A 14,209-nucleotide genomic window follows, 5' to 3' on the forward strand; every position below is an offset into this window, starting at 1 on the left:
GGACTTTCATCTCGGGCAGTTTTATGACACTTGGTGAATGTGCAAAGTTTTTAATTAGGCTCGCTAGACAGCCCGAGGCGGCGGCAGCGCCACCGAGTCTTCACGGTCTCTTTGCTTTACAGCACAACAAGCCGCTCTACTCCTTTGAAGACAATGCAGACTATGTGTACGATGTCATGTGGTCCCCCGTGCATCCCGCGCTCTTTGCCTGCGTGGACGGAATGGGGCGCCTGGACCTCTGGAACCTCAACAATGACACCGAGGTGAGCGGCGGCGCAGGCGCCCGGGCGGGAGGGCTGGGAGGAGGGCGCAGCCGGCCTCTCTCCGTCTCCCCCTCTCTGTCCTGCGCGGCCGTTTTTTGGACTGACCCTCCAATGGCAGCTGGGCTGCCGACCCCCCACTCTCGACTGCTCTGAAGGGAATTGGCAGATGCACTGGCCAAAAATCATTTCATCTCACTCCATCCCCAACCCCAGGCAGATCCTGGACAATTGACGACCCTTTGCAAAGAGCAAAATGATGTGCGTTCCTGCCTTTCCCTGGCGGAAAGGACACACAGGCACATGTCAGAGCGGTGCTGAAATAACCCTACTGGCAGGCACTTGGAAAAGTCGGCTTTTGTGGACCCTGACTTGAGATTGAGCTTTTAAAAAGGGTTGTCAGTGTTTGCCATTCGCACACTTTCTATTTTAAATCCATGAAAGATGATTCTGTTGGCTACGTTTAGATCTACCCTCCACTTGATTTTTACAAGGTAAATAATCCTTGCCTAAAATATTGAACTTACAGGCGGACTTTCACAGTAGTTTGTAACTCTGAACAGGTCAGGTAAACTCGGTGTTTAAAAAAAAAAAAAAAAAGTAGGATTTCAACATGTCACATTTAGAGTACTTCACAAGTGAAAAATGGCCCCATTTTTTAAAAGGGGGAATTAACAATAAGAAAATATTCATTTTAAAAATTATACTATATATATATATATGTTTTAAAAAATTATGCCATGTGCATTTTCCCTTTTTCCCACACCCTTAAAATTACTGAGGTGCTAATTCAGCTATTTGGGGTTTTTTGTGGTGTCTTTTTTTTTTTTAACATGAATATTAAATGTCCTTCAATTTAATAAAATAAAACCGTCTCTTCATCTCTTCCTGATTTCTGACTCAGGGCGGCTCTCCATAAATAAGAAGGGACAGGTAAGGGGAGCAAGAGAAAGGTCTTTTGAAGTGTTTGAGCAGGAAGCAACTCAGCCTTTTTAATTAGGAAGCCTACAGCTGGAGGATATGAGGAGGAGGCGGCTCCCCTAGTATTTTTTGTGGGAGCAGACAGGGAAATATCCCTCAGGTGTTATTATTAAGCTGTTGTATCTCGCAAAATTATATACACCCATGACCACTGCCAAATCGTTATCTTTTGAAAATATTTCAGTTTAAGTCTGAGTTTTCTTTTGGCTACAAGAACTATGTGACAAAGGCAAGAGTTACGTAGTGAAGCATCTTTGAAAATGATCAAAAAGCATAAATATGCGCACTGCCCATCATTTTGGATGTTGAAATATTCATAACATTATTGCTTTTCATAGAAAGATGCAATATTATTCAACATTGTGATGGTTTCCCAAAGTCTTTCATCACTGTTGATTAGAATCGTATTGCTTCTACCTGCTGGAATAAACTCGTTCACTTAAAGCAACCAAAAAACACACGTTTTCCAGGTAGGCTTAGGAGACACTGCCTCCCCCCGTATCAGAAATGAGATCTGGTAGAAGTGATGTTTCGGTGATACCCCACTGTGATGCCGTGGTCTGAGTGTTTTATACACTCCTTCATAATTCCTATGTAAATAGTATGGCTTCGTTTTTAGCCTACTTTTTTGGTAAAATGAAATCAATGTGTCAACATTGCCAAATGTAATTTTTCCCCTCTCTTGCTCTAGGTGTCAAGGCACAACCACGTTAAGAGTTTTATAGTTAAACTTTTTTTTTTAAATCATTACAGGGCATGCAAACTGCTTATGAAAACATAATTCTGCTTTCAGAATTAATAGTCAATATATCGAATCTGATTCAAATCCAATAATGAACTGAACATTTTTTTAAACTCTCAGATCTTTTTTGCCTTCGATCAAGTTGAACAAGATTTTTCAAACAGTTGTCAGATTAGGATTTAGATTTGTATAAAAAAGTAAGAGAACCTGAATTCCCAGTGTGACTCGCTGTTGTTGAAATTACGGTACCTTTCGACCACATCATCCCATTTGCTCCTATGCCAGGATAGTTCATATTCACCTACCGCAAGGTCACTGACCTCTGCACTATGCTGTACTTGATGCTGTATATATCACTGTCTTTGCAATTAAAATGACTGAGCCTTAAAAAAATGTGAAAGTAACTGAGAAACCAAAGTACAGAAGTTAGACTCAATATATGGATTCTTTTCACTAAAGATTCACCAACTTTTGAAAGGTCATTATGGGTCAAACTAATAAAATATATTTTATCATTTCCTTTAGCATTTGATAATTTTTAGCACTTATTATATAGACTGTGATAGTCATTTTTTTTATCATTTATGTTTGAAAAGATATTTTTAAAAGGTTAAAATATTAATTGTCCCAGTTAGCTATACGACTTACTTCTCAATAAATAAAATTCTTTAACATGCATTAGGCACAATTTAAAGTGTGTCAGAAGTCGGGTTGTTTTGAGTGATTAGCTTTTTAACATATTCCTATTAAGATTCAACATTTTTATTCAGTCTTTGAGATTATTCGTTGATAAAATCTGATATCGAACAGAGTTAGGTAAAGTGTGATCCTGCACAGTCTCCCGAAGTGATGGTGTTAAAAAGTCTGAAAACTGTAGAGCTGAATCTCTGATTTGTTTTCTGAGGAGCACCCTAATAATAAAGCATATTGACAGAATTATGGCCCATCTAAATTCACATTGTTTTGGCCTTTGAAAGGTTTGTTTAAAAATTCAAGCTCCAGCCTGCACAGCAGGTACCTTCATTGTCGAAATTGTGTATTTAAAAAAAAAAAAAATGAGTTGGGGACTTTTGTTTTACATTTTTGCTCACAACTGACACACAGTGATTTAAGCAGGTAAAAGAATTTTTATTGATTTCGAGATTAAGTTTAAACATAGATTCTTACATATGATGGAGTTTTTATTGCTATTTTAAAGATAGGTATTGGGTCAATAACCTCCCGTAAACAGATGGTTTCAATTCCCCGACTCACGGAATGCCGAGAGAGAGAGAACGAAGCCACGGTCTCCACCCCGAAACGACCTGTGTAGTAGACCCAGGGCTTCAGCGGTGGTGTGAGATGATCTCTAGGGTACTCTTCTCACTGTATCTTTTTTCTTTTGGTTTCAAGATTTACACTTTCCTTTTTTAACAGCCTGTTGTCATTTCCGAGTCAACATTCTTATAGAAGGCTCAGAGATCTGATCTATCAGTTATAAACCTCAGATACATTAACTTCAGGACCGGAGTTTACACAACTGTTGATAGAAGAGGGGGAGACCCACAAACATCTTTTCCCAATAACGAGGGTTCTTGTATCCAATCCTGCAGGTTCCATTTCAGCACCTCTGGGTCCTTTTAATAAAAAGTGTGCTAGTGATTGCCCACATTGGCAGACTTCAGTGTTGACTGGAGGAGATGGGAGATTTCTTCTACAAAAAGGTGTTACAGTCTCTCAGGATATCCCCTCGGGGGCATTTCCCAAGTTCTAGAGTGCTTCGTCTACCCTGGTACTGACGGGAAAGGGGGAAAACTGGAAAAAGAAAAGAAAAGAAAGAAAGAAAGAGGAAAATTCAAGCTTTTGAAGTTCTGCCACCTGCATTTTTTCTTCTGATCATCCCCTCCCCGATGAGGTTTTGAGGGATCAATACATATTTTTTTCCCTGAAGACACACATTAATATGACCTTGGTTCCACCGTAAGCCCCCCTTTCTGCCTTTTACAGTATCTTTAATCTTGGTAAATCCTGAAATCTCTCTCTCCATCGATCCATAAATCATGACTTGATCGAGAAGTATCATATTTAGCTGCTGTGTTTGTATGTTGGATGTACACCCTGCATAATCCGGAGAAATATTTGTCATTCACTGCCCCTTGACTGTGGAAAAGACTCCTGCTTTTCTTTTCTTTTCTTTTCTTTTCTTTCTTTCTTTCTTTCTTTCTTTCTTTCTTTCTTTCTTTCTTTCTTTTTTTTTTTGTTAAAGTGTCTCCTCTCTACCCCTTCATTCAGTGGAGCATATGATTTAAGAACAATGAATCCTTTTTTACCCCTGCGCAAGGGATGTATATTACTTCACGCACATGAAGGCAGCAGTGACTCACCCAGTTAAACGTATCATTGTAAACTTGTGTATCTAAATTCTCACTCAGATTCTTCATTGCTGTTGGCAGGTTCCAACAGCAAGTGTGGCCATTGAGGGGGCTTCCGCCCTGAACCGGGTACGCTGGGCTCAAGGTGGCAAAGAAGTTGCCGTTGGAGACTCAGAAGGCCGTATTTGGATCTATGACGTCGGAGAGGTACACATATTTTTCCTTTGTGGGTTTGGGCCTTTGGGTTGTGCGTGTGTGTGTTTTGGGGTTTTTGTTTCTCACTTGTGCGTCTAGCTTAAAGACCTAGTGAAATTAGTGACAGGACCTGTGGGCCATGAGAGCCCGCTTGAGTGCGTTTGCAAATCGCCGTTGACTTCAGTGGGAGTTTGGTAAGACTTCCTTAGGGCCTAATTTGGTCTTCTGTCTCCACACACAGGACACTTTAGTTAATGATTCAGGCTCTTTCAGAGGGCTGTCGGATTCCCAACTATCCTGTGAGGAGGCACGGCACTTCCTAACAATTTCATGAGAATGAAATGAATTTGTCACACTCATCATGCTAGCATTGGATTCCGAACTTGTTAAACAAACAAAGGTTTTCATGATGTTCGGTTAAAATGTATACTGTCACTCTTTGGTTAACATGTAGCCAATTAAAGAGGCTGAGGCTATGGCTGGCTTCCACCACCTGTGTACTGAAGTGGCTGAGGAGAATCAGAATTTGGTACCATTTTTATGATGTTCAAAGTTATTATATGGAATATATAGCTCTGGTATATCTTATTATATAGATGAAGTATTCCTAAAGATCATGGCACCTATCAAAGGGGGAAAAATCTGTATTTTTTTATTTCAGATAGATCTCTTTAAATTTTTATACTGCTTTTAATATTACATTAGCAATTAATTGTACTTAGACATATCTGTTTTTTTTTTTTACTACATGGGAAAGTGTTAACAAAAACCTTCATCTGCAATGAGGTTAAAGAATTTTTTTTTCCTTAAAGACAAAGAAAATATTGAACTTTCAAGCAAAACAAAACAAGAGCATTGTGTAATGCTATTCTGGCGTAATATGAATCTAGAATTTGCATTCCAGGGGGGAGAATATACCACATTTATATGTCGAACACCCTAGACGTAGGCAGTACTCTGTGCCCGCCTGGTGGAGGGGCTTAGCTGATCGCACGGAGAAGGGCTCTGCATGGTTTCCTCGGCCGCATTCTGTAAGTGTGGCCGTCCTGGATGGTTGGTTCTACACTGGAACCTTTGATGATACGTTGTGTACTGCTGTATGGTGGAGCCCATTGTGTTGAAACAAACTAGGTGGTATTGTTGTTGTTGTTGCTCTTAATTCAGCCAAAAAGAGAAACTGAAGGACTTTAGAGATGGGAGGTTTGTATTTAGGGAGGTTCAACCCTAAGTAAAATACAGAAAAATCTCTGCATTTTCCTGCATGTTGTCTAGTTCCTGAGACAACCCCTTGACGACTCCTGATGCTACAAGCTGAGTCATCCCAACAGCAACAGACCCGGTTAATATTCATCCCCAGTGGTGAAGATGCAAATGGTCTGGTGACTGTTGACGTAGTTTGGAGTCTTTGGGAAAGAGAATACCCTCTACATCGAGAGTATTGCCTGTTTATTTCTACTACATGGGAAAGTGTAATATTCTCTTCAACGATAGGCAGTATTTTCTTCAATGATTATTCTTTATAGTCAATGCACCTTTTTCATCGTCTCCATCAAAATAAACCTAAGCAACAACAAATATTCTTCATCAGTTCATTTACTAAAAAATTAAAAAGCTAGTGAAGAGGAATATTAAAAAAAAAAAAAAACCCAAGGTTTCTTTTTTCTTTCTCTTCTGTTTAGAACAAGTGTAATTGTGGGAGAGAAACAGATGTGGAGACACACTCAGAAATGAAATGGCAGAAAATAGATGAAATTTAAACTCTTTTCTCCACCTCCCTTTCATATTATACATAATGTCCCTTAACCTCTTAAGGTCATATGCAGCATCCACTGTTTTGTCCAAGAGGGATGAGAAGTAGAATAGTTTAACAATCTGGTTTGTTTCAAGAAAGGCCTTTTGAAAGCCTATATGTTGACCACAGGTATTATATATATAGTCTGTATGTAACATATAAGTTATAATATATGAGAAAACAGGATATGACATAGATGCAGAATTTTCTGTAATAAAGTGATTTTATAGCCTGTGGGCAGAATTACTTGAATATGACTCATATTTTAGGAGGCTATATAAGTTGCTTTGGCTGATATGTGGCTGCTAAAACTTCTCTCTGGGTTGCTATCATCGTTCCTAAATTGTAAAGTGTTGTTATACTCGTATTTCTACTATTGTAGTAGCAGGTCAGCCTGGTTTTCAGTTTTGTATTATTGCTCTTACTTTTCTAAGTGATATTACAGACTATAGAAATGTCTGTAGCTATAGGCCAGTCTTGTCTATTGTCTGGAGTCTAGACAGGCAATAGAAAAATCTCTGTGCCACATAATAGGCCAAACAATTTGTAGGGTTGTTTATCCCTATAAATCCACTACCTGGAAGAAAAAGGATATACTATTTTATTGAGAGTAGGTAATATTATATAATCTTCTATCCCTTCCCTGAATGGCCAAAAAATCTGGATAGGCTTATACATTTAACAGTTGGTTTTTTTTTTTTTTTTTTTCATTTAACAGTTCTTTCTGTATGGTTTCATCATAAACAAAGCCATCTATGGCTCAGAAGAACTCAGACTTAAGATAATTTTATCTTAACTATAGTTGGTTTTTTTCCCCCTAAGTACTTTTGTAAGGTATTTACAAATTTAGCTATTTATTTTTGGGGAAAGGTGAAGGGGAGAGGCTCTTTCCTCTTTGCTCCTCTGTGTAACCTATTCTAAATCTCTCACGGCGAACTCTATAGTCTCCATGTACATAACGGGAAGGGGAGCTGAGCAGATGCCTACTTCTGAGAGATGGTAGCTCACTTCTTGGGCAAGTGCCGGCATTATTGTAATTACTGCTGTCTCGCTCGCCAGCCTAGAACTGACAGAGCATAGCTGTACTTACAAGGGAAGGGCGCCCTCTGAACAGTGCCTCCTCAGCCTTCCACATCACCTGCAGAAAGCCAGGCAGAGCGCCTTCACAGCTAGCTGGCCCCATTTAGAATTTGAGGTCAAATCTAAGGCTGGTGCATGGCTGACGAGAGGGGAGGGGTTTGAGCAGGAAGTGATTTAAAAAGGAGAAAATACAGAGGAAGAGAAAAAAGATGGTATTGAGGATCAAATTGCCAGGAGACTGTGCTACCATTATCTGTATTCAGAGTTGGTCCTCTGGTCCCCATTAAAACTGAACCCCTCACCAGGGTCATGCTGGCTTTTGGATGGAAAATCTTGCTTTATGGAACCCTCTAGGAAAGAAGATGAAACAGTTTTAAATAAGCCTTATAATACAATCTGTACAAGAAAGTAAATGGTAGTTTTTAGAGTATACTTTGTTGATCCATTTTCTTTGAGACCTCAGTACATTGAATAGGCGTCTGTCTACGGGAGGAGACCCCACGTTCATTTGTCCCTGGTTGATCTGAGGAGACAGGAGGGGGCAGCAGGCTCTTGTCTCCTCAGGGTCCTATTCCAGCAGTGAGGTTGGCTTCATGGTTGTGTCAGCTGTGCCATCTCACAGGCCCGGGGAGTAGAGGAGCCCTGAGTTTCCTTTATTGCTTGGCTGTCACTGTCTTGCAGCTGGTAAGAACTTTTTCAACAAGGCACCCCACATTTTCATTTTGCACTGGGCCCTGGAGAATTATGTAGCCAATTTTGCCACAAAAGTATTGCTCTTAATCCCACTCAAGATGCAAATCAGAAATGAGAAATGATGGCCTTGACCTAGACCATTGGGAAAAAGGAGAAATCTTTAGAAATGTGGTCATATGTAGTACATGTTTTGTGATCTTATTACTATTTGTGTCTTGGACTATCTGAAAATGTTGAATGTGTGGGGCGCCTGGGTGACTCCATCGGTTGAGCACCAGACTCTTGATTTCGGCTCAGGTCATGAACTCCGGGTTGTGAGATCGATCAGGGTCGTCAGATCAATCAGGGTTGTCAGGCTCCACGCTGGGCAATGGAGACTGCTTAAGATTCTCTCTCTCCCCTCTTCTCCCTCTGCCCTTCCCCACCTCTTGCTCTAAAAGAAAAGGAAGAGAGGAAGGGAAGGGAGGGAGGGAGGAAAAAAAGAAGGAAGTGTGGCAAAAAAAATGTTGAATGGGAATAGCAATGGTTGCAGGTTATAAACATCATGAGGCCCTTAGAAATAGAGCTGAAACTGTACTGGATATTGTCATTCACCTTCCCATACCCTTGTTTTGATCACACCGTAAGTTTAACTGAAGGTGTAAGAGTTTTGGGAAAGATCCCTATGATGCTTGCTATAGCTGGAGCGGGGAGGGACAGCCTTTCTCTGTCACTCAGTTGGCATACCATCAGCAAGAACTCCCTGGTAAGAGACTTCTGTAACTGTCAGTGGAGATGTCCCCACTCAAGTCCAGGTAGACATGCTTCCTGTGAGACCTGGCGCTCAACCAGGAGAACAGTGCAGAACGGGACTCTGGTGTCCTTGGTCGTTAACGGTCGTCTGCCTCATCTCCTGTCCCAGCTGAGGCTGCAGCTGCCACGGGGAGTCCCAGCACAGCCCCCCCTCCCAATGATAATGCCCTCCTCTATTATGTACAATTATCCTGCGTGACTTTTAAGATGATGGCAGAGAGCAGTGGCCTGAATCCAGATTTACTGATGCAATTTATTATGAACTTCTGAAGGGGTAAACAGAGGATTGTGTATGAGCTCACTGAAATCACCAGATTGAGTATGTCCATTCCCCCACCCACCCAACCTGCCGCCGCAACCCCTTTTTTCCTTTTTGTTGCATTTAAATGGCAAAGGCATGAGTCATATCTTAGGGCCTGTGACTAATGAGGTTAAAATATAAAACAGCAATGTTTCCAGGTAGGCCACATGATGCTTTGTTTATATAGCACACATTTTTGGTTGTTTGATTTCAGCACTGTATCTGGAAAATATAGTGTACACATTTATTTTCACAGATAGGGGTCTATTTTCTTTGCGAAGCAGGTGCTTGACTCCTATTAGCATAAATGGAAGTTATGTGAATTCAATGAAAGACAGAGAAGACCCCTTTTATTACTTGGCTATAATTTTTATTCTATTTGTGCACCTTCAAAGTTATTAAAATAGACAGTGGTTGCATGAACCATTTACATTTTCTAAGATGTGAAGTTAAAGATGAGCTCAGCTCCTGAATAAGTTTTGAGGCTCTTCCTCTTCACACCGTGGGATGCAGTCTGTTTGCTGTGGGGTCGCACGATCCCATTCAATTAACTGAAACGTGGATAAGATAACAAGTTGTAAGTTAACCACAAATATAACCTGAAAACGGTGAGCGAATGCTGCCTCAGAATGCACTCGTAGAGAGCTGTTAATCATTGTTGGATTTTTTAAATGATGTGTGAACACACATATTCTAAAGATTAAAAATAAGAATTACTCACAGCCATGGCTCCTTTACTGAATAGCAGGCTTTTCTATATATACATGGAGCTGATTTTAATAGCACATGGGCCAGTGAGTATAGAATTATTCACGTGTCCCGATGATTGATAGTCAGCCTATCTACCTGTCTGTCTTGCAGATGTGTTTTCTAGAAAGCCCGTTGCTATTGTTAATGCTTCGGTGCTGTCACACAGATGGGCTGTCATAAATATCCCCTAACAACTATGTTTGCTGCTTATCTGAATTAGTTAGAATGCTGTTTGCAGCTCCAGTTTTGAAAGAAGCAGTTTATCCTCCACCTCCTGTTATTTCTTTTTCCATTAACCTCTTCCAGGGAAGATTTTGTTTTCAGTTGTGATAAATACACATAAGTTTCAAATCCCTGATTATATTTCTACAGTAGTCAAATGATAAAATTCCAAAATCACTTCCAGCTTACAGCAGAACTTGGAAAAGAAAATGGCAACTGGAAAGCGAACTGGGGAGACGCCTAAAGCCCAGCTCCCTTAGCTCTACTGGTTTGCTGTCCCACTCGCTGATGGCCCAAGAGAGCGTGCATTTGTCGTTACAGCGTAACCGCAAATGGGGCCACACTTCCCATCACTTGGTTCACATGACTGGCTGGGGGCTAAAAGAAGAGCAGTCATTTAATTACAGATTTCAGTAAATACAGTAAAGTTGGCATTTGTTACTCTATTAAAAGGGTCTTGAAACATTCTTGGAAAGGAAAAAGGCAGGTGAATACAAGCGATCACGGGTACCTTCTAAAAAGGTAGAGCGTGATTTAAATGTTCACCTGAGTGTACTTTAGAGCGGAAATGAAAAATCAGGATGACAGTTTATTTGGGATCCCAACGGGGAAAAGGGCCTATAGTGATACACTTCAGAATGGCGGTCCAGCTGTAATGTACAAGGACTCTTGAAGAGAGCCTCCAGCAGCTTCCTAGGCAGCCAGCAGCCGGAGAGAAGAAAGCGATTTGATGAGCCATCTCTCCTGCACTTTAAAGAGCAGTTCAATATAGAGGAATCTGATAAACTGTTAATGCTGGGAGTTCAAAAGAATTTGAGTGACACAAAATAAATACAATACGTTTCTGGTTTTCAAGTGAATTACACTTAGGCAGTAATCCTTTGCCTTGGTGAACTCCTTCTTGTTTGCAGTAGAACAGGACCTGCATCCGTCTTCCAGGAGAAGTCTGTGCCCTGAGTGTAAGTCATCCCCCTCCACGGAAAAGGGGTGCGCAGAACACAAAATGCAAAGTTACACTGTGATTTGGGGGTTCAAGTGAGAGTTCTTAATGAGAAAGAACTGGATGTGAAATCACTTCATTTAACTGTTGTGCTTTAGGAAGGCCAGCAGCCCCCGCTGAGGACGACCCTGATAGCAGAGCCAGGCTGCGGCAGCCTCTGGAACAGAGAGCGGGGCTGGGCTCAGCTTCCCCGAGTCCAGTTATAATCACCCCAAACACTGGTGTTTCTCATTAAGTGAGGGTGGCCACAAGTTGCTCGATTCTCGAAGGTCTTTGCAAGTGCTGGCTTTATTCTTCAGTGGATAAACAATATTATTTTCTTTAGCTGATGCCAAACACTTCTTGGAAAAGCCAAGACTTTGGCGTAAGTTATTGTGTGGTGCCCAAACATCCAGATACTTAGTTCTGTCGCTAATATCTAGACATTTGATAACACAAAAACAAAGCATTGGGATTTTCAATGGGACTTTTCAGTTTTTACCTGAATTTTTATTGCCATAGCCACAACACTATGCAGTGGAGTCAAAAGCACAAAGGCCTATTTGAGCAGATTTGGGGTGCTAATAAATATAATTACCTAAAATAAGCTACTTTGAAATAATATATTAATCCATTTCCTTGTCATAATAAATTACATGTATTTGAAATTAAATAATTTGGTTAAAATGTAGGATTGTAATTTTAGTATTAACTTGATGTCTTCTAGGAAAAGTGCTTAATTTAAAACAGAAAAAGAAAAACGCTATTAATTCCAATTAACGTTATAATTACTCATCTTATAGTGAATGTAGTAGCAGTGGCTTTCATTTTGGCAATTATATATGTAAAAGACCATAATTAAACTAATTATTATATAAATACTGTGCTTATTCAGGTACATTAGTTTGTAAAAATGAATTTATAGGATTAATATCTTTTCAAACCACTTTTTTTTCCTGGATTGATAAGAAAATACTTCTGACTTTTATGTATTATGGAGAAGTTGATTCAATGAAAAGAAAACCCTAATATCTAATTTTATAAAAACCAAATTAATGTGTGCATAGTAATTTGCAATATTCAATGAAATTCATATATTCCCATTTTGGTGATAAATGGCCTATGAATATAAACCTTCTGAAACAAGTACCAGTTTGTATAATTAATCATCTTTATGATTCTTCTGTGATTTCAAACTGTCATCTTCAATAGCAGTTTGGGATTTTGAAGCAGTTATTAATTATAGTGTTAAATTTTTTTTATGGCTGACAAAATTGTGTTTAGTTTTAGAATTTCAAAACTGCTAAATTTTATCTTGAAAAATTACTGCTTAGAACAGTAGCCTCAAATCACAGCTTAGACCAGCCGAGCATGAAGCTGCTCCAGTCATCTGTGAGGCTGGATTAACGCTGGCCTGTACGGAAACGGGGAGCTGTTTGTTTGTTACAGGAGTGTGTGTGCTACGGAATCAAGTGTCTGCTTATGCGTGCTGACGTGTAAATATTTATATGCTATATAGGTTGGACTTGCAAAATGAGGAAGTGAATGAATCATCCTATTCTAATTTCAAAGAAGGTCTGCATGAATTTCGGAGAATGTCAGCTATCAGAACATCTTCTACATTTTTAAAACATGAATTATTTATCATTTAGGAAATATCAGAGCTTAACCTTGTTGAAGAAATTTTGCACTCACTTTTTAGGATGGCAGATAAAACTCATCAGTGGTCCATTCCTTGAGAACTTCCTTCTCGCAGCCACACTATAGTTTCTCAACATTTAGATGAAATATTTTAGTTTTGTCTTAGTATTAAGGACCCATAGGTAAAAAGTGAACATCTTCTAGCTGCCTAAAAACCAGCCACCCTTCTGACTTAGAAAAAAACTGGTTTTGGGGTTTTGTTTTGTTTTGTTTTGTTTAGTTTGGCAGCCCTCCTTGGGTTAATCACATTTTTCAGTAAGGTTTTTGTAATGTTTAGACTGCCATGTCCACAGAAACATTTGCAAGGTAGATACTTACAGAATGTCTGTTTGACCAGGATGACCTGGCCCGGCACAGAAAAGGCGCTCCATCCGCATTTGGGGGAATCAGTGCCTCACATGGGAAAGTTGAAGGTTAAGGGAAAGCTGACTCATGTGAAGCATTCACAGTGCAGCCTCCGAGCTGGCAACAGATTGATGGACAGGAAAAATAGCCATTTAACTATATTTGCACAGACAAGAATATACAGAAAACATATTGGGAAAAGAAGGTTTGTCCTTCCCCGTTCCCGATCCCGGTCCCTCGCCCCTCCTGCGCTTTTCAAAGTGAGCAGTTGGCCACTAGAGTAATGAAAGCCTAACAGTTGATTCAAATAGTTGTCAAACCACTGGAAAAATGCTTCCTTTTCATTGTGCTTTTTTTGGACACTATAGATATGGTAAATCATGAACTACACTGTAAAAATACCTCTTTTATGCCCAAACATTCAGTAGGAGGGAATGACATTTCTTTTATTACCTTGGTAAATGTTTTTAAGGTGTTTAGCAATAAGCTTTCTTTTTTGTCAAAACTGCTTAGATGCAGTGGTTGCTAGGAATTTACTAGAAAACCTATAGTTAATAGTATCAGGAGGGGAAAGGGTATTGGGTTTAGTCAGCTAATAGGGCAGAGCAGCTTGAGTAGCAAGCACATGCTTTGTCGTCCCCCTGGCATTTTCCTGATCTTTTCTGTTATGGAAAAAGAGTGATAATAGAAGTCTACAAAGTTTATTTTCCATTATTGCCCATCAGCCAATGTTTTTAGCACTTTTTCCATCTTTTGGGCAGAAGAATAGGTAGGTCCAAATAACAGGAAAAAAAATACACTTAAGAGATTTCTCAAGAAGAAAGGATGATGAGGCTTTCATACGAAGGTGAACAAGGTCATCATAGGCCTTAGTAAATTAACTCTTTCTTTTTTAGCTGTGGTTCTTCTTTTTCCCTCCATAGACAGAACTCCAGAATTTTGTTGTGCTTCCTATAATGCTAAATTTTAACATGAAGAACATTTTTTCCCTAAGGAATAGTATTTAAAATAAATTATTTCCTTCG

General features: G+C 39.7%; 1 protein-coding gene across 6 annotated transcripts in view; it reads left to right on the top strand.

Moving 5' to 3' along the window:
- DYNC1I1 (dynein cytoplasmic 1 intermediate chain 1) overlaps nucleotides 1-14,209 on the top strand; it is a gene marked incomplete at its 5' end in the record, with an annotated part of 260,677 nt that overhangs the window by 238,615 nt on the left and 7,853 nt on the right. For all 6 annotated transcript variants that reach the window (XM_080818672.1, XM_080818674.1, XM_080818673.1 and 3 more), the window contains 2 exons: nucleotides 123-263; nucleotides 4,416-4,541. In XM_080818672.1, coding sequence (XP_080674798.1) covers nucleotides 123-263; nucleotides 4,416-4,541 — 267 coding nt within the window. The remainder of the gene's footprint in view (nucleotides 1-122; nucleotides 264-4,415; nucleotides 4,542-14,209) is intronic.

Source organism: Martes martes (assembly GCF_963455335.1).
Source record: "Martes martes genome assembly, chromosome: 11".
Lineage (NCBI taxonomy): Eukaryota > Metazoa > Chordata > Mammalia > Carnivora > Mustelidae > Martes > Martes martes.